Raw genomic sequence first — 21,890 nt, 5'->3', positions numbered from 1 at the left:
CTCCTCCTCTGTCCATCCCTCCCTCCCTCCCTCTCCCTCTCCTCCCCTGCCTCTCCCTCTCCTCCTCCCTCCCTCCCTCCCTCTCCCTCTCCTCCCCTGCCTCCCTCTCTCAGTCGTTCTTCCACACGGTGCTGGGGAACAGTCCTCTCTGTGAGAAGGCTGTGGACAACAACCTGCGCATCACCAACTGGAACCGCAAGCTGGGCTGCAAGTGCCAGTACAAGCACATCGTGGACTGGTGCGGCTGCTCGCCCAACGACTTCAAACCGGCCGACTTCCCCCGATTCCAGGTGAGCTGCCGGGGCCCCCGCGCGTCGCCTGCCCCCCCCCCCCCCCCCAGGGCGCGGTTCGGTCTGGAGCTTTGGTCAGCTTTGCAGAAAGGCCATGTTTGCTAATGCAGATTGAAATGTAGAGCCAATAAAATGTTAATCCAACAGATCGGGATCTACTATTCGTGATTCCAGTCGCGGGCAGACAGAGGTGAAATGAGGTTGAACCGTGTTCGCGTTTGCATTACGTTTGCGTCTGTTTTGTGATGCGTTTGTGTTGCGTTGCGTTTGCGTTGCGTTTGCATTGCGTTTGCGTTGCTTTTGTGTTCGCAGCGCGTCATTACGGATGGCCTCTTGCCTGCCTTCGGTCATAAGTGGTCAAACACGCCCACGTGACTCATCGCTAAAACGAACGCACCCGATCCCAAAACGGGACGCCCTAAAACGGGATCCCGACGAGTTGGGGGGTAGTTGGCGTCATTCCCAATTATTTCGCTGGCCTGGCTCATCGCATAGCCAGTGGTTCGTTCCAGCTGTCCATGCAGCAGTCGTCCCCAGAATAGGCTTCTGCGCACAGCACTGGAGCGCTCGGCCAGCATTAGAAGCATAGAAAAATGACATCAAGAAATATAAAAAGCAGGCTTAGCGTTCCCTCGTAGACCTCGCGGGTGAATGTGCCCTATGCACAGGGCTGTCATTATATGTACGGTGCAAATAAATATATGTCTACACTGGGTTCATGTTTCATCCCTTACTGTAAGTCCTGTTTTCCTCAAAAACTGCTTTCATGTTCGTAAATCACCCACGAGATCTGTGAGGTTCTGTCCTGACGTGAGCGTCGCATCAAACCTTTTTGGATTTCGTTAGTAACCTGAACTCATAAACGCAGCCTACGTTCTAAAAATGTCTTTTTGGGGAATTTGACGGATCGAGCGTCGCCGACAGCGACCGGCGGCTCTTCGGCACCACGGGGGTCCGCTCGGCCTGTAGCGCCCAGCCGGGGGCTTTCCCTGGCGCTCGGTCATGTGCAGAGGGAACCTCAGCGCGCGTGAGGGCGCGCGTTTGGCACAAGGGATCACTGTGACCGTTTCCCCCGCCCTGAAAGAGCGCGTCTGTGAGCGACAGCGCACGAGGACGCTGTGCTTCTGCTGGGCAGCGGCTGCACAGGTCTGTGTTGTCCTTCACGTCAGGGACCCGTGGAACGCTGTTCCCGTAAAATAACTCCGCTAAATTATGCTAAATGCCCGTCCCGCCCCGGCTGCATAAGAGGGGTGCTGTTTGTGTACCGGCTGACGGAGGCTAACAGACGCTCTGTTCAGCTGCTGCTTGCTGACTTGCGGCTGTACTGAAAAACACGCAGGACAGAAACTGCCTTATCCTTACCTACCCCCCACTTTCCGCACACACACACACCCACACACCCTCACACACACACATACAAACACACACACACACACACCCTCACACACACATACAAACAAATAGGGGATGAGGTGAGAAAGCTCAGCTTTTGATTCTCTCTCTGCGTCTGCCCTGTACTTTTCCGCAGGCTTTTTGAAGAGCCGAATCACAGGAACTGACATTAATCCTCTGTTGTTTTGAGCATTTTTGATCTCCGGGCTGTTTCACCGCCAACTATTTATGTTTATGGAGCTAATTTTGAGAAGGAAGCTTGTCTAGCCCTGGATGAATCGGCTCGGCGACCACAGATAACACCCTCTCCTATTTCAGCCTGCTTACTGATGCCAGGTACCCAGAGAGAGAGAGAGAGGCAGTAGAGGGACAGGGTGGGTGTGAGAGAGACAGAGACAGAGACAGAGAGAGAGAGAGAAAGAGAGAGGGACGAATGGTAAATGGACTGCATTTATATAGCTCTTTTATCCAAAGTGCTTTACAATTGATGCCTGTCATTCGCCAGAGCAGTTGGGGGTTAGGTGCCTTGCTTAAGGACACTTCGACACGCCCAGGGCGGGGTTTGAACCGGCAACCCTCCGACTGCCAGACAATCGGTCTTACCTCCTGAGCTATGTCGCCCCAAGGACAAGGGTGTGTGTGAGAGAGAGACAGTGAGAGAGAGCCATGACTGAGCCTAAATGCTTGCCCTGCTATGTATCCGGGTTGGCACAACTGTAGGGTGGGACTCAAAGCAGTGTTGCATATAAAGGGAGTAAAGATCTCTTTATCACATCTACAGACTGACCTCCCTCCTCTCCCTAAACACACCCCCGCATCGCTTTCTTTCAGTTGCCCTCTGTGTCTTTCAAAGGATCCGGGTTATTTCATATTTCTGGAGGATTTTTCGGCCATAAAACAGATGTTTATTACTGCCAAGTATCTCCCTCCTCTTCCTTTTAGAAAAATAGGAAAAATTAAAATTTTGAAAAAGAAAAATGAATAGAATTTTTTTATTCTCTCCCCAAACCCCCCTCCCCACCCACCCCCCCCCCCCCCCCCCCCCCCCCTTTAGCAAGCTGCCCGGCCCACGTTTTTTGGCAGGAAGTTCGAGGCGGCGATCAGTCAGGAGGTGATAAACCAGCTGGACGGTTTCCTGTTTGGAGGCCTGCCGGCGGACACGCCGGGCTTGTCGGCGTACTGGGAGAACGTGTACGACGAGCCGGACGGCGTGCTCAGCCTGACGGACACCCGGCTCACCCACTACCACGCCTTCGCCCGGCTGGGCCTGTCCCACGCAGCCAGCATGCCCGCCCCCAACCCCAACGCCAGCAGCTGCAGGTCAGTGACCCTGCGTGTCACCGTGTTCCTTCCACTGAAGGCATCCTGTGGCGCTGTTTACATTCGGCTTGAGCACGTTCACTCAGGTCTTCAGCACCCAACCCGGCTTCACCTGATCTATGCCAGAGGCGCACAATCCGTTTCGGGATTTTGTGCCGACTTCTGCTCTTAATTATTTAACTAGCTCGATCATATCTTGACCTGAGATTTGTATAAGCGCTAGGTTCAGCTCCAGACTGCATCCAGAAGTGTATCCTACAGATTTTACTGTGGAATGATCCCAACGATCCCAGGAGTGAACTACCAAACCACAGAGTTTACAGAGCTGTCAGACAACTAAAACTTAGGTAACTGCTTGGAACAAAAACCAGCAAAATCCACGAAGCCGATAAGCCCTCCAGGAGCGGAGTTGTGTGCCCCTGGTCTGCCTACATACTGATGTAGCGCTCCCACTCCGGTTATATACCTGCAGTCAGGCACAGGTACCTGAGTGGCCAGGGATTGCTGGGCAGAAGGCACAGGAAAGTCTAGATTGAGTCATATTGGCCAAACCAGCACACCCAAACCACAGCAACCCTGTTACCTCAGCTTCTACTATTGAGCACTGAAGAGAGAGGCTGTGTAATTATTTGTGGAGGGGCAGGTATAGGGGTGGGGATGTTTTCTGTGTGTTTTGGGAGCGTAGGGGGAACAGGCACGTATGTGTGTTTTGTAGACCGTTACTTTTAGGAGGGGGTTGGGGGTGAATGGTGACTCTGTATGCTTCCCCAGAGTAATGCTGGGCGTGGGAGGGTAAATATTTGCTGTTAGGTGATGGCCTGAATGGTCTAATGGTGCCTGACCTCAGCGTCTGTCTGTACATCTGTCTGTCCTCCATGCAAACTTGCTGGGGCCTGCAGCCAGCCAACACACTGTGGGCCGGTCCCTACAGGGCAGGAAATGTGCGTCTGCTTGTGTGTGTGTGTGTGTGTGTGTGTGTGTGTGTGTGTATGTGCATGTGTACGCGTGTCTCTGTGCGTGTGTCTGTGCATACGTGTTGGTTTGTCTGAGCTTGCGTGTGTATTGGCAGCTGGCTCTATTAGCATGTGAGCCTCCTCTGAATAATGAAGCAGAAATGAATGTAATGGTGGATGAAACGGACTGACTCACGGAGATGCGGTAACATTCCTATGTACAGTCTGTTCACAGATGGCCAGCAAGCAGATTCATCTAAATGGCACCAAATTTGGATCAGTGAGAACATAAAATTTGGGGACATTGTTTGATTGGACAAAAGATTTATTGAAAATGAGTGCTATTGGAAGGATTTGTTATCAGGTAGAAATGACTGACGCTACTAGGCGATGGCATCCCACCATTGCTTCTGTAGGGCATACTGGTTTATACGTGTTTAACTGGTTTTTAGACTGGATGGGAGCGTTTCATCAAGTCTCATTTACGTCTCTGCTGGTCAGTTGGGTGATAAACAGTGTGCATTGGGATGGCAGTGCTCACGGTTCCTGTACTAGCAGGGTGATTAGGGCACTTTAAATTAGCATTGCAGTGGTCACTGTTCCTGTGATAGGTTACTGTTGAAGAGCCTCATGGATATGAGAGGCTTTACACAACTCTGGTGTTTGCCCTGCCTCACTGTTCCTGCATGCACATCATTTCCACTCTTTTCTAAATCGCCATCACTTCAAGCCAGTCTGAACTCTAATATCTGACAGTGCCCTGCATATAAACGAATGGTTTCTCTCCGTTTGCCTCCTGCAGGTACATTCCCATTGGCCAGCCCGTGGCGGTGCATCTGTACTTCCTGTCAGACGTATTCCAGGGTTACCTGGTGAAACACCATGCCACCAATCTGGCAACCGGCCAGCAGGAGACGCTGGAGACGTGGGCCGCACCCAAAACCTCCTTCAGGCTGGCTGACCCGCCCAACAGATTCAGTCGGCTGGAATTTTCTGAGGTGATTCAGCACCTGCCACTACTGCCCTGCATAAGTAACGTCTCAGATGTTTATGAATGTCCTCCCACAAAATATTTGTCTGAATCCCCATTGGTGTGGGCTTTCCCTCTCCCCGCTCTCCCTCAGATTGGGACGGACTGGGACGGTAAGGAGCGGATCTTCCGGAACTTCGGGAGCCTGCTGGGCCCGATGGACGAGCCGGTGGCCATGCAGAGGTGGGGCAAAGGGTCCAACGTCACCATGACGGTGGTGTGGGTCGACCCCACCAACGTGATCGCCGCCACCTACGACATCCTGATCGAGGGCAACGCCGAGTTCACGCATTACCGGCCGCCGCTGAAGCTGCCGCTGCGGCCGGGCGTCTGGACCGTGCGCACGCTCTACCACTGGAGCCAGGTGGCCGAGACGCGCTTCCTCGTCACGCCGCTCGCCTACAGCCAGCGCGAGCCGCTGCGACAGGGTGAGCCGCGCACGGCAGTCTGCACACAACGTACACCATGCACCAATATACACAAACTACACATTCTGTGCACCAAAGTACATGCAATATGCACTTTACACAACAATCTACACAAACTACACACTACATACCAAAGCACTCACAATACACACTTTACACAGCAGTCCACACTAACTACACACTACATACTACAGTACACACAATACATAAACTACACATTCTGTGTACCAAAGTACACACAATAAAAACTTTACACGCCAATGTACGCAAACTACACACTACATACCAAAGCACTCACAATACACAGTACACGATAATCTACACAAACTACACATTCTGTGTACCGAAGTACACTCCACCTACAAAAGCATGCACGCTACAGATTCTACATGTCAATATACGCATTCCCCATGTTAAAGCACGTTACACACCACAACCCAAACTGCACACACTACATGCTTCACGCCAAACTACACATGCTACACAATAAACTATACATGGTGCCCGCCTACAGCCAGTGCCGGCCTCCCTGCAGGCTAAGCCATTCACACATTTGTGCGTACTCCTTTAGCAATGTAAGGCCTGTAGGGTCTAAAATAGCTCATGGGTCAGCAGAACGCTTGTGTTTAGTTGCAGCGCCCACTGCAGGTAACAGTGCGGTAACGCAACAGAAATGTTGGAGATTCCTCAGATAGTGGGGTGGGGGGGGGGGGGGGGGGGGGGGGGGGCGGTAGGCTTTTGATCCGCCAGCAGCTGTGGGTTGTTTCACAAGCAGTAAAAAAACAAAAAAAAGTATCAAATTAAACATGAAGCTAACGATCCTGCAGTTACTAAACCGCTTTGACAAGGCCATCGCGCCCGCGCCGCGGGCGGCTTCCTCTGCATTAGCAAACGCACGCGCAAGCTTCTGTTCCTGTAGACTGGGTGCGCACCCCCCCCCCCCCAACGAGGCTCGGGTGCAATTACAGGGAGCAGTGTCAAATGTCTGTGGCCACCACAAAACGGCCCCCTCAATAAATCTCCCCGCCTGCGACCGCCACGTCACAGACAGCTACTGTTCCGACCGCAGACGGCGCTTCCGGAACGTTCTGCGCCCTCGGCCTGCTGTTTAATTACATCGGCGGTGAAATGCTTTCACGCTCATGAATTTCATGAGGATGGTAATGCGACATTTCTCGGCGTGTGGTGCGTTATCCAGGCGCTCGTCGGTATTTTAAGTTCGCTTTGATAGCAGCCGTCGCTGGTGAAATTAACAGTAGGCAGGGGGTCTGGGTGACTCATCCAGCGAAAGGATGTTTGATTCGTTGTTTTCGTTACGGCTGAGCTCCTCAGCTGGTGTCGCGGCTCTCCGTCACTCAGGCGCTCACAGGCTGAGCGGGCGGGGCAGAGAGCATGCTGGGAGCATGCTCAGGGCACGAGGGTAAAGGTGTGGATTCCTCTGCAGGCCCCACACCTCCCCTCTCACCTTCCCTCCATCTCCTCTCCCTCGTTTCTCTGTCCCCCTTCGGACATTAGATCCGTAAGCACTGTGCGTGAACTGTTTTAAACTGCGCTTAAAAACTTTTTATATAGACATCATTATGTCGTTTTTTAAAATTTGTTTGTGTGTCGTAATGTGTTTATGGTAATTGTTTTTAAGGATCCGTGAAGCACTTTGTAACATTTGGCCTGGAGCGGTGCTATGAAAATAAATAAAATTATTATTCATTATTAATTATTAAATCTCGCCACACACATGGCTCCGCCCCTGACACTCGGTTCTGGCCACTGCATGTCGGGGACAGGTCAGATCAGCCGGTCCCTCTTCTCTGAAATCATGTGATCTTACGTGATGAATATTCGTACTTACTGCATAATGCTGTGTTATATTAATACATCACTAGTCAAGCAGAAAATTATTTTTGCATGTAGAAAATGGCCTACGTGCTGACTCCAGCACTGGCCGTGCGGCCTGTCCGCATGCTTGCATGAACACTCTCCGCTCGCATGCGAGAGCTCTCCCCACGCTCATTTCAGCCTCTGCCGGTGCTGGGGGGCACTGGTTGGTCTCTCTGAGTTTCTCTGCATACTCCCACATTTTAGCTGCAATGTTATTGCCAAAACTGTTGCCAATTATAATGTAATGTGCTATCTTGTATGTATTATGTAATGTAAATGTTTTTTGTGAAATGTTGTGTTCATGTTGTTGAATTGTTCTTTGTGTTTGTTATGCTGTGCTAATATTGTGTAAGGATTGTTTATGAGATGTTAACACATGAATGTTGTGAATGTGTGATGTTTTGTTTATGTTGTATATGTGGCTGTCTAATGTTTGATGTTGTGTAATGATTGTTTGTGCCATGTGTTGATGTTATGTAGTGATTGTTTGTGTAATGTTATGTTGTTGTTTATTGATTGCGGGATGTTTTGCTAATACTGTGTAATGTTTTATTTATGCTCTGTGAATGGTTTGTGTAAAGCTTGTTTTGGGTGTTGCAGAGGATTCGGTGAGACTGCACAGCGGCCCGGCTAAGAACAGCTACATGGAACAGAGCTTCCACGGCCTCAACCCCCTCCTGAAGATCCCGGTGCACCTGGCCCAGGTGGAGGAGGCCGAGCGCAACGCCCGGCTGACGGGGGCCGAGCTGGAGGCCTGGGTGGACGGCCTGGTGGGAGAGATGTGGGCGGGGTCAGGGGTGTGTGTCGCGGGGACCAGCGCCTGCCCCGCGCTGCCGCACTGCAAAGACACCCCCTGGAGCTCCCTCAGCCCCGACCCCAAGTCCCAGCTGGGCCCGCCCACGGCACAGGGCCGAATCAGGTAGCACCTCCGCTGGCCTGGACCGCCTGCCGCGACCCCGTTGCTGTTATAGTACAGTAATTTATACAATAATTTATTCAACCTTCCGTCACCACCTCAAAGGAAAATGAAGAAAGGCTCCAAATATTTTCCCTTTCTTCTTTAACGTAAGCAAACCTGTTTCAAAGAACTACAGTAAGACCCAGGTAGCCCTGTGTCTGCTGGACTTCCTGTCTCTGCTGGACTTCCTGCCTGCGCTGGACTTCCTGTCTCTGCTGGACTTCCTGTCTGCGCTGGACTTCCTGTCTGTACTGGAATACCTGCTGGCTTGTCTGGTTTGCTCCAGGCATGCTCAGTCAATCCTTGATCAGCAGCCTGATAGAGAGCCAGCATTTCTGGGCATCATTCCACCAAACTGTGTGAGCAGCAGGACCGGAGCGTTTTGTGGCAGGTGTAGGACAGGGGGACTGGGGTACAGGGGTACGGGGTCCGTACCCTACGGCTTCTTTAATCTCACCCCAAATCTCTAACATGCTGTTACCAGCCCCACCTTTCAACAGGTGCTCTATGCATTGGGAACACAGTTTCACTGCAGAAATACCCATTCTTTTATAAAACGTGTTTCATTGATAAAGAAGAATTATTTAAGGAAGACTTGCAAAATTGTTATTTGGTTAGAGAAGGAGAAGTGGCGCAAAGGATTCTGGGTTTTCTGTGAGATGAAATGATGAAAGTGTTTCTAATCCTCCCATTGTTTGTTCCTGAAACAAATGGAGACCTTCAGCGGTATAGATAAAGTAAAGGTTGGGGATGACAAGTTACAGTTTTGATTTTTAGCTACGCTGAGCGCAATCTGCTCCAAATATGAAGTGAGCTGAAACGAACAAATCCTTGAGTCTTTCTTATGAACAGTATACAGAGAGTCATAGGTTGGAAGTTAAAGCTATTTGGTGGAAGTTATTTATTTATTATAAGATTATAAATCTGTAGATATTTTAGTCAATGACTAAAGGATGCATGCTGCTTTTGCAGCTGGTGAATCTTTTATATGTGTGAAAGAGCTGCCTTTATTTACAAAGGCCATCACCCCAGACCTGTACCTTTCATTACAGCACCAACCAACCAGCTCTGATGTCCTTCAGCAACAGTAACACTCTAAATCCTTAAATACTTTAAATAATAAATATATTTTTATTATTATTGGCTTTGGCTAAAAAGGAAATGAGTAGGGAACCCACAGGTGGGTGGCAGTTGTCACTCCAGCTCGAAGGCGTGGCCAGTGTCCACAGCTGTGTCCAGCATGGTCCACAACTGGGGAGTAATGAGTCCATTTAACCTAGATCTGGACTTCACCTCCCATCACCCCCTGTGGCAGACATCCTGAACTGTTTCTCACCTGTGTTCTGTGGAGACTAATTTGTCTAGACCACGGATCTCATAGTCAGTTCCTCGAGAGCTGCTGTGTCTGCTGGTTTTCGATGTGTTTCCTGCACTTAAGTGCTTAATTTGAGTCTTTGATTGGCTAAAGAGTCTGCACACCTTGTTCTCAAAGCCTAAATTGACCGCTGATCGAAAGGAAATGACGAAAACCAGCAGAGTTTAAGAGCAGTGCTGTTAAACCCATGCCATTTATAAAGGCATCAGAGTGGGCTAGCTCCCTTTCAGGAGCACTCAGGCCTGCCACACAGAGCTGGAACCTCTGGCTGGGTGTAGAATCATGCAATCACTTTGCTGTAGAATCACATAGAATCACTTTGCCGTAGACAAAGAAGCATTTTCAGTTTGGAGTAATACCCTTGTGTCATTTTTGTGTCGGCAGAATACATGTGTATATGTTTCCATAGCAACCAATCTGTAGGCTGTCACATTGGCCCTTTGGGAGAGGGGAAGAGTATGGGAACACTTGTCACATGCCGCTGAAGCTTTCATCTCAACTGATTTTACATGAAGCGCAGAGGAGACCTGCATATTTATGAGCCTGCACACATTTTTTAGGCCTTTGGTAGATGCACTTATCCAGAGCGATTTATACCTTCCATAGCATCCATTCATGCGGCTGGATACACTGAAGGAATACCTGAGAATTGAACTTGCGACCTCAAGAGTTACAGTATAGGCCCAATTCCTTAACCATCATGCCACACTGCTACGCACCTGACTATATAGCAGAATTCATTACAGAGATCAGATGTGTGACAATCTGAGCGCAGCTATTTGCTGTTTCCCCAGAGGTGCTGGTGATGGCAGGAAAGCAGATCTTATAATCCGATGAAGAGTTGTCCACCGCACGCAAGAAGAAGCAGAAATGAGTTATTCTTTTTTTGATCTTTATTATAATGTACAAAAAAGAGCAAACAAAGCATCTTGCCGAAGCTCCATTAGTTTGGCTGATGCATATAAAGTGAACCTGATGCCATTTTGGCTAAACATGTTGGTCACTCTGTCTTTTGTACATTATAATGAAGGTGAACCGACAGAAGAGTAATTCATTTATGCTTCTTGCGTGCGGTGGACAACTCTACATTTGAATATAATGAATAGTATTTATATTTAGCCCAGTCCATTGATCTGTCTGTGTTCTCTCTGTAGGTGTAACACACCTTCTTTTGTTCATGTATTATGTTTATTTAAACGAAACAGTGTAAAATGCTTCACTGTGTTTTTCAGAAGTCATATATAGAAGCAGATTCCAAAATGTTATATATATTGAATATATACACAGATATGATATATAATGCAAACCATATCAGCTTTTGCCATTTTCGTGTCAGCTAGTGCAAATTCTGTAAAATGTATGGTATGTGTAAATTTAAAAAAACATGAAATAGGGTCTAATTGATATGTTTTGTAATACTGGCTGCATATTTTGACATGTTTTGTAAGTGAAATAACTATTTTGTTACAAATAACATGTACATGAGTATTTTGTAATGAATGTTTTTTTTAAACATTGTAAATATTAAATTATAAGTAAAGTGGAATGGAGGTAGGACTGGAAACACTGGGTTGCTAATTGCTGGAACAATGAACGGCAGGTGTGTTGTTGACAGGTGCGTTAGGAACAGGTGCGTGAGGAAGCTGCACCTGCGTGAATAATCATGAGCTGCTCTTAGCCACCACCCCCCCACTGTCAGCTGCTATTTGATTTATAGCGAGTCAGATAATTATTTCCTGAATCACCATTAATGTCAGATTACAGCAGTGAAAGCAAATTACGAAGGGCCAGTGAAACCTGAGTCTGTAACAACGGCGAAGCAGCGACAGGCAGGGGCTGAGGTGCGGTCCCCGGTTTGAATGATCGTCTGCAGATCCTTTCAGGGGTTTGTGGTGATGGAGCGCTGCTCTCTGCTGGAATGCGTTGCCGGGCGACCGTCGCCAGGCTCTCCGAATCCCGCCTTTCAAAGGGCAGGTCTGTGCCTTAATGTGTTCCCTCACGAGCACAACTTAGTTCTGTCTGTCTGTGAACAAAGCAGTGTACGTTTTTTGAGATCTATTATTTTTTGTGTGTGACTGTTGTATTTTTAAATTAAAAAATGTACATTTAGAACTGTGTCCTACTTTTACTGAAACGACCTTAAAGTTGTATTACATGAAGCACAGCACTCAATATTGCTTTTATCACAGGAATACCTCGTGCCTGAATGACATTTAAAAAATATATCAACGTGGGATTATTTGTACAGCAGAAAGCCAGTAAACTATCATCATGTCTGTTATCTTACCAACACTGAGATCTGAGTAGCATTGTCTTTAGTATACACTTCAAAGGTTTTAAAGGCCTAAAATGCACAGGTTCTAAGTACAGATATTGTTTTTCATTTGTTTGAGCCTCTTGTCTGTGGTGTCCTTGAATCGTAGCCTAATCTGGTGGGTGCCTCTGCAATGACAGTCTGGTGTAAATGTTTCTGCACATTTTTTTCCTGAACCTTCCACTGATTACAGACATCCTGCTTCGTGGTCAAATGTTCATTCAAATAAAAGTGCATAAGTGCACCAGCCACTAAAGAGCTGCCCACTAATTCCCCCTTTTAGTTCCATGGTTTGGCCTGGAATAGAATGTGGCCCCTTTAATTGACTAACCAATGAGAAACTTGCGATTAAGCTCATCAGATAACGGTGAGCCAACCCTAACCAATGGGTGGCTAGCAGGTTCTGAAAGACAAATACCCATTCTGTTTGGAACCTGAACATCAATGACGCTGGACAGGGTTCAATAGCAAACCAGCTTGTCTCATGCGAGTAAATCGAGTTATCCTAGATGACTAACTCAAAGATGAACTTGATGTAACTTTTATAATAAAAACACAAAATAGCACCAGTCCTCTCTCTGTGGCCCAAGGAGAGTAGACTACTAATGTTGACTACTAATCCCTGACAGGGGCCCTCAAAATCTTTGCTGTAATTGTGCACAATTGTGTACCAAGGATGGGTACACTTAGCACCTACTACTACTACTGTAATTACTGTGTAATATACGCTGGGTAGTATGAACTAAGTGGTATGGGCCGTGTAGTACATACTAACTAGCAGGTACTAAGTAGTATACCCTATGTAGTGTGTACACACTCTTTGTTTAGACATATCACACAGACTTTCACACACACTCTCTTTCTCTCTCTCTCTCACACACACACACACACATGCACACACATACAGTTCACTTGGCTGATGTCCCCTCAGCCTGTTTCCCTTTGGAGTGTTTGTAACCCAAACTGTCGCTAGGGGAACGTTTCTTGGGGAAAGTATGAATCTTTACATGTCTGTGAGACAAAGGACCTGTAGCCGTGTTTTTCCCTCAGGGTCGCACACAAACGAGGGGCCTGGAGGAAAAACACGATGCTGAAATTTCAGCCTGTAAAACACGGTAACAGAGCAGAACATTAGTCACCTCACAGAGCCTTTTCACAACTCCATATCAACAAATACGACTGACCCCTGATCTCTGATCTACGCAGCCATGCAACTACACGAACGGCTGGAAAAGTCTGAATATGTCAGGGTAGTTGGCTAATGACTGCTGAGTCGAGTCTAGCGTTTCTCACATGGCTAATGACTCTTAAATACGTCTGTTATCCTTCTTTATTCAGCAGCTGCACTTTGAGTCCTGTGTTAAAGTGCTTACGTGCTTCGTCTTGTAAATCACACGGGATAAGTGCGTTCGCTTAATGGCTGTAAAGTAATGCGACGTACGATTTTAGACTTTTAGCGCAGCGGCGCGGCTAATGCAAACGGCCTGCCGTGTCTCGCCGTCAGTGGGCGGGGCTTGCAGCGGGATGCCGTCGGTGGAATGCGCAGGTACGGAATACACGCACTCTGTTCCACAAACCTCCGGAAAACTCACGAGAGTGAAACGGAAGGGAAACGACTCAGCGGCGAGCTAGCAGCACGTAGCAGGAGGCACATTCGCTAACCTGAGGACCTCACTGGAGGGAGGTGGGGAGAGAATATCCTCATATCACACTGGTTTGACTAACTCTGAAGGCTGGGGCCTCACATAATTTTGAGACAGGAATGACAGACAGGTGTCAAGGACTGTCTCTATGGGAATAGCTCAGTGGGGGCTGGGGGGGGGGGGGGGGGGGGTGAGTAGGAAATAAAGAAGAGGTATTTGTTCTGTGTATTAACCCCTGGAAGGCAGACAAAATAGAGTGAGTGCCACAACCCTGCAGGAAGTCTCACACACACACACACACACACACACACACAAACGCACACACTTAGACCCTTGCACACATGGGCACACGCTTACACATGCTTATGTGCACTCTTTCACGTGTGCACACTTTCACACATAGTGTAAAGGCAGGTACACACACTCAAACACATGCATGCACACTCATGCTGCAAGAACTGAAATTCACACCCTTGAAGTATAATAATATTAAGTGACATGAAGAAAGTACATTCTCTTTCAGTTCTATGGTTTCATGTATTAGGGAATAACTAATCCATATCTATTCCTTACCAAGTCATAACAGTAGATAAATCTTACATAAGAAGACAAATAGCACTTGACCGAATTAAAAATAATAATGATAATTTCGTAAAATATATAATGCCCCTTTCTTCTGTTCATGAATTTTCTCAGTGTATGGTTATTATAGTGATTCCATAAGCTCAATATCTTATTAGATCAACAGAAGACTCACCTCATTAATATTATAGTATTTAGCTTTATGTTCATATGGTCATTTTCAATTCATTATCTTTATTTCCGAGTTTTAGAGAGAGATTTCATTTATGTAAAAATCCTCTCTCACCAAAGCTTCAGAGCCTCGGTCCACCGTTTCCACAATATTAATTCTGTTTCACTCGAGAGCAGCATCTTCACCGTTACCTAGGAAATGAACAAAGGGCTGAGTCATCTCCAGAATAAGATGAATCAGGAACATTTGTCTGGAGTCATTTTAATATAGCCAAAGCAACAACAAAGGCTTTCACGTCAATTCCCACTGTAATAAAATAGTTTTCCTTAATTGCCAGCATTTATGATACTTACATAATTTTAACCCAGTTAATTTACAGCTCTCTGGATCAAGCACATTTTAAGGTTTACAAAATAAATTTAAGAGTAAAATCAAACCCAGGGAATTTGTTTTTGTTGGACCACCCAGACCCTAACATGGCCTTCAGGAAGCTTCACATTTCCCTGATGGAAGGGACCGGTAATGGCTAATTCATTAGCCATTTAGGAACATCAGAACTCCAGTATGTGTATTTTTGAACTGAATAACAAAACATACAAAGGCACCACAGATATTAGTATTAGCGACATTGTGTTAGTTTGAAAATCCTCTCCTTAGTGGAAGCACATCCACAAACTCCATCTTTTCAGAAATTCTTATTATCAGTTTCTCTCCTCTCACCCCATCCACAGACCTACGTCAGGGATTTGCTGAAAGGTCAGCTCACACAATTTGTTTTCATGCGGCTGCATCACATCCCAGGCACAGAACTAATACCTGCCTGGCTTTAGCCATAGCAGCCCCTGCTATTTACATATTGCAGATAACGATGTTTGAAGCCCATTGGAGAAAAAAAAAGACTCTCGTGCAGTGATTGTGTGCTTGTGTGCTTGTGTCTTTGTGGTTGAGGTTTTTCAATGGGAAATCTGATGATCCCAGAGAACTGTTGTAATTATTATTATTATTATTTTTTAAACTCAACCAATCTTGTCTCAGTATTAATTACCAATTGTCTGAGATTCATTCTAATTCCCCGCTTAAGGTTTGTCTGGCAGAAGATAGAGAGAAGCTTTTGATGTCCCCAGGTTTTTCGGACAGCTGCAAAAGCCTCTGCTGCCCTCAAGTGCTCAAAATAGATATTGCAGTCCATTCACATTCTGGCAATGTGGGGTGTGTCATTGCATCCCCGACAAAACGGTTAAAAACCGGTGGAACGTATCTGCTTAGTTTGTGCTTTTCCCCATCACAGCGTAGGCCTCCGCTCCCCGTTGCGCAGGACGGCCTGAAGGGCACGCCCGAGCGACTCCTCTCGCCCCGCGTGATGCCAGGCCGCCGGGCAGACCCCCGTGGTTACAGAGCCCCGATGAGCGCCACACGGCTGCTCCTCTCTCCTGCTCTGTAGCGGGATCACCGCCACCCTCCGGGGGGCGCTGCGATCTCAGCTCAGGCATTCATCTGAAATGGTCCAGTGAAAAACACATCTGTACAAACACATAATGCGGGCGTTACTCACTCTGGAGCAACAGTGCATCAGTGTTATGTATACACACAAAAACACAAACACACAGTAATGCATCTGCGGAGTGTATATACCCTAAACACACACATACACAGTAATGCATCTGCGGAGTGTATATACACTTACACTAACCGCGATGCATCTGTGGAGTGTGTATACACTAAACACAAACAGCAATGCATCTGTGGAGTGTATATACACTAAACACAAACAGCAATGCATCTGTGGAGTGTATATACACTAAAAACAAACAGCAATGCATCTGTGCAGTGTATATACACTAAAAACAAACAGCAATGCATCTGTGGAGTGTGTATACACTAAACACAAACAGAAATGCATCTGTGGAGTGTATATACACTTACACACACACAGAGTAATGCATCTGTGGAGTGTATATACCCTAAACACACACACACACAGTAATGCATCTGTGGAGTGTATATACACTAAAAACAAACAGCAATGCATCTGTGGAGTGTATATACACTTACACACACACACAGTAATGCATCTGTGGAGTGTATATACCCTAAACACACACACACACAGTAATGCATCTGTGGAGTGTATATACACTAAAAACAAACAGCAATGCATCTGTGCAGTGTATATACCCTAAACACACACACACACAGTAATGCATCTGTGGAGTGTATATACACTAAACACACACACACACACACAGTAATGCATCTGTGGAGTGTATATACACTTACACACACACACACACACACGCACAGTAATGCATCTGGTGAGTGTATTTACACTAAACACAACCACATAGTAATGCATCTGTGGAGTATATTTACAGTGCATTAAACACAAACACACTAATACATTTGTTGAGTGTATACTAAACACAAACATGCACACACATACATTGATGGATAGTGCTAAAGCACACAGTAATGATTCATACTGATGCACAGGAGCCTTCAGAACCAGGCAGCACTAAAATGTACAGGACTCTGAACTTATTTCTTGATGATTTTCAGTTATATGTGCTACAGAAATGACATTTTTTTCTCTGTTGTCCTTATTGCAATTATTTATCGTCCATCTAAATAAGGGTAATAATAACTACTATAGAAAATATCTGTTTCATTCAAAATCACTAGCAAACCCATGTACTAACCGTTCTTCAAGCTGCTGAACACAGCAGTGAACTCACCTTAAGCACCAGACAAATCGTCTTCCAAACCCTAACCCTAACTTAACCCTTGTTTGAGCCCTTAACCCTAATTGAAGCCATAGATAACCCTTTGCAAACTTCAGAAAACCCATTTGAAAATGGATGAAAAACAAGGTAAATACAATGAATAAAAATAATACAAATGCAAAATAATATGTTTTGAGGTCATAAAATTGTTTTTTTAAAGTTTTTCCTGAGAAAATATGTACTTATTGCACATTTTTCAATGGCCATAAGTACACATGCTCCTATATAAAATATCTGGTTCATTCAAAATCATTACCAAACTCATGGACTAAGCTTTTTTCAAGCTGCTGAACACAGCCGTGAACTCGCCATAATCCCCAGACTTACTGTTTTCTTAACCCCAACCCGAGTTTTAGCCCTTAACCCTAATTGAAGCAATAGATAACTTGGAAAACTACAGAAACATTAAAAGGGATGGAAAACAAGGTAAATGTTGTGAAAAAAAGAAAAACTGAAAATAATGTTTGAGGCCATTAAAAACATTTTTAAAAGAAAAAAATTCCCTGAAAAAATATGCATTTTAATTATATTTTACAAGGGCCATAGGTACAAATGCTACTATGGAAAATATTTTGCTCATAAAAAATCATTATGAGAACCATATAGTAACTTTTTGTAGAACTGCAGAAAATAGCCATAAACTCGCCTTCATCCTCAGACTTGTTGATTTCAAGTATCAACTATCCCAATCCCTAGCCCTAACTGTGACCCTAACCCGAACTGTAATGCTAAGCCTAAACATAACCCTAGGCCTAACTCTAACCGTAAACCTAACCCTAACCCTAGCTGTAACCCTAACCCTAACCATAGCTGCAACCCTCACCCTAACCCACGCTCTAACCCTAGCTGTAACCCTAACCCTAACCCAAGCTCTAACCCTAACCCTAACCCTTGCTGTAACCGTAACCCTTATGCTAGCTATAATCCTAACCCTTACACAAACCCTAGGTGTAACCCTAACCCTAACCTTAACCTGAGCTGTAACCCTAACCCTAACTTTAACCCTAGCTGTAACCCTAACCCTAACCCTAACCCAAACCCTAGCTGTAACCCTAACCCTAACCCAAACCCTAGCTGTAACCATTTCCCTAACCCTAGCTGTAACCGTCACCCTAACCCTAGCCATAATCCTAACCCTAACTCTAGCCGTAACCCTAACCCTAACCGTTACCCTAACCTTAACCTTAACCCTCCTGTTCTGTTCATTTTTTAGGTACAGCAAAAATGTTCCCGGGTCAATCCCCATACAGGGGGGGTTTGCAAATACATGAAATGAACCATTTTCATTTAAAATGTTGATTACACTAATTAAGGCCAGTAGAAGAAGTTTCATACTGAAAAAATAATTTTAAGTATTTTTCCTAGATTTTCAAACTTTAAAAAGGGTCAATTTGACCCGCAACATAACAGGAGGGTTAACCCTAGCGGTAACCCTAACCTTCACCCTGGCCCTGGAGGAGACCAAATCCCTAAAAGCACTCAAAAACAACAACAACAACAAAAAAGCAATCAAACCAGCAGACAAGGGGAGTGCTGTTGTCATTATGCACAGGGAATAATATCTTAGGAAATGGACCCTATACTGTGGGACACCCAATATTATCTAACTAGATGCAACAATGTGATGCACAATATTTTTGATCAATTGGTCAAAGTAAAATTGTTTTACAAAAAACCTAAAAACAAAGCACTGGAGTAGAACCTTTTCCTATAAAAATTGAAGGTCTGCACTGCTGTCTAGCACCCATACTCGCCAGCTTATCCTGGAAAGATGGGAGTGTCTGGTCTGGATAGCTTGGTAACACTGATAATACTTCCTTTCATGTTTGCTCTCCCAACACTGCTGTGGCTCTACAAATAAGAGAAAGAGGGGTGAAGGATTATAACTGCTGTGCCAAATACCTTTTACTCTTGTAAGAGGTAACAGACAATAAGGTTTTCGTGCTTAATACAGATAAAGTTTGAATCCTGGGCTGTTCCTGTTCAGGCAATGAATACCTAGATCGACTAGCTGTGCAGACTGATGATTTATTAAGACTGCATAAGCAGAAGAATCACAATGGACCAGGATCAGGAACTTTTTTTCAGTCACCATTTACATACATTCTTGTTGTGTATGTTATACTTTTTACAGAAATATCATGTGGGGCAATTGGGGCTTCAGACTTGAAACTAAATGCAGGGACCAACTCCTCAACCTTCTTGTAGTCATGACCATAAAATTAAATTCCCTAATCTCCCTGAACGGGAGGTGGAAAGAAACAGCCAACACTTAAATATGCTTAATGGAGTTGGTGTCTCTCCCACATAAGTTCATAATGTTGTAAAAAAAAAAAAATGTTAACATGCCATTTGAAGGACATGAGTACTTTCAAACCTCATCATTGACAGAGGAATGAAGGTCCCAAAGTAAATAATAAGCTCAGAGTAATGGCATAGATAATGGTGCTTCAAGAGATTTTGAGGAAAACTCTCAATTCTGAAATGGAAGAACTCTTGAGGACTTTGAGATATGCCGCCTGTTCCGCAGTAATTGTTAGTGCATAAATATATCCAACTTTTTGTCTGAGGAGCAGAAACAATGGCCATACAACATTAGCAAATTGTTCTGTCCCCCATTAAGAGGGGCAGCATTCTCTTTCTGACAGTGTCCACTTACCTGATCACTGTCTGGGCTGATCTTAGGGGCTTTTCATCTGTGTCATTCCTAAGGAATTGAAATGGGATGGTGCATCTATTTAGTTCTAAATGCGTTAAATGTTTCTGGCGATTCACCAAAAGATAAATAAACAGGGCAATATCAAGAGAGAAAATGCCCTAGAGCAGGTCATGAAGGATGCATGGAGACAATCGAGGCTGACAAGCATAAAAATATAAAATCTGGCTGAATATACAAGTCAAATTTAACATTGCATGCATTGTCACTAGCTTTCATGTCCTGTACATTTTGTTCTTTTTGAATTAGTTGCCACTGGACTAGACTGAAAGATCTGCCTGTCAAAGTTACAATATTGACAGAACTATGTGCTCCTAATCAACTTTACCACAAAGCCTCTGAGATCAAAAGCACCTCTCAAAACTTGTCCATCCCCTATAACACCATTGTCTTCAAGCCATTTATTAACGGGTTCAGAACTAATTCCTGTCTAAAATATTAAAAATCTTGTTTTTTGCACAGAAGTGCCAGTTGTGTGATGAATATTTGATCGCTCATCTTTTTGTTTCTTTCTTTCTCCATTAACCCTGTGGCATGTGGCAAAATGTTAAATACAGAAAAGATAACAAGTATTATCTTCTGGAGAAAATGTCTTGTATGAAATTACTGCAGTCTGTCACACTGCCATCTAACACTGTACCTCTGTGGTCAAAGAAATCACAGTAAACATTGTTGTGCAGTTGTTTCCTGCAAAGAACTAAGTGACTGAATGCACATTTTTATGTCACGGAAAGTAAACAGAACACTTGGAGGTTAATAGGGAGTTTTAGCTTACGTAAGTGCTATAAAGTTGCTGCTAAACATTTTACGAGCCACAGCTCTGAGCTGTTTTATAAAATTACCTGAGAGAACTAGAAACTTCCAAGCCCTCTGCCCTACAGGACCACAAGCTGAGGCCAAAAATCACAGCCGGTACACAACCCACCCCACCTTCTGTTCTTATTGTCTTCACATACTGGGCAACATTCTCTCATCTTCTGGTGTCAGTCTTCCTAGCTTTCCCACTTAGTTATTAATGGATTAATGTGTACAAAGCCTGCGCAAAGATGCACACCATATTCCAGTGTATCGCTAAGGACTCATTGTTAGGGGGCTGAACTGGGCTTGTAGCCAGAAAGTTGTGAGTTTGAATCTAGGTCGGGATGCAGCCGTTACAGCCTTGAGGAAGAAAATAAACCCGAGTGCATCAATATATACCCACGCGCATCATTTCTGAAAAGATATCTTAGCGAATAAGGAATAAGCAATACACAAAGCATGACAATCTGTTTACGCAATCTGAATTCCATTATGGTTTGCACACTGTACATTTAGGCCTGAGCAAACAAAGGCCACGCATATCGAAGAGAACCAACAGACTGCAAGCAAAAATCGGCAAGTGCCAGCTAGCAAAACGCAGATCCGAAGTATATGGGGGAAACCATACTGTGCGCTCAGGGCGAAGGGTTTCAAACGGGTCGTGGTTTCACTCCGGGAGACAAGCGCGCGTGACGAGTCGACGTGAATCGCCGGGCGTGTTCCGCCGTTTCCTCGCGTCGTCACGTGCGCAGCCAGGGCTCGCGAAGTGCATCCCCACAGTCCCACGCGCGTACGCCTCCATCCTCGGAGGTGTCAGCCTTAATCACTGGACAGAATTAGCGCGCGAGCTGGTCGTCGCGGGTGGAGGAGGCTGGCTCCCGTCGACGAATCGTGCGCCAAAATCCCATCTCTGAAACGGCGAATGTGCGAAAGTGATTCAGAGCGTTCCTGGCATTTCCCGGCCCTTTAATTTCTCAGCCATGAGATTGGGGCGTCCGCGTGTCAGAATTTTCTGGCAAAGGGACCATCACATGGGGAAAGGCAGGTAAACCTGTGAAACTTCTGAAAATGTGCGAAGCGTTTGTGTGTTTATAGCTGCATGGAATTCAAAGACAATAGAACTTGGAATACCCCATATTTTCTCGACGCAGTTATGGCGATGTTCGAATGCATCATTTGCTCCACTCTGTTAACTATTACTGATCATTGTATAATCGTGATCAGTATGGTCCCACTTAAAAAACAGGTCACAACAAAAGAT

At 45.5% G+C, this 21,890-nt stretch overlaps 1 protein-coding gene across 1 annotated transcript in view; it reads left to right on the top strand.

Moving 5' to 3' along the window:
• LOC118216039 (xylosyltransferase 1-like) overlaps positions 1-11,726 on the top strand; it is a 28,047-nt gene extending 16,321 nt beyond the window's left edge. Inside the window, exons 7-11 of the mRNA XM_035397044.1 lie at positions 114-290; positions 2,737-3,002; positions 4,758-4,953; positions 5,080-5,413; positions 7,892-11,726. Coding sequence (XP_035252935.1) covers positions 114-290; positions 2,737-3,002; positions 4,758-4,953; positions 5,080-5,413; positions 7,892-8,214 — 1,296 coding nt within the window. The 3' untranslated portion in view covers positions 8,215-11,726. The remainder of the gene's footprint in view (positions 1-113; positions 291-2,736; positions 3,003-4,757; positions 4,954-5,079; positions 5,414-7,891) is intronic.
• The last annotated feature ends 10,164 nt before the right edge of the window (positions 11,727-21,890 follow it).

The sequence above is a fragment of the Anguilla anguilla genome, chromosome 17 (genome assembly GCF_013347855.1).
Source record: "Anguilla anguilla isolate fAngAng1 chromosome 17, fAngAng1.pri, whole genome shotgun sequence".
Taxonomy (NCBI): Eukaryota; Metazoa; Chordata; class Actinopteri; order Anguilliformes; family Anguillidae; genus Anguilla; species Anguilla anguilla.
This window is presented reverse-complemented; position numbering and strand designations above follow the sequence as displayed.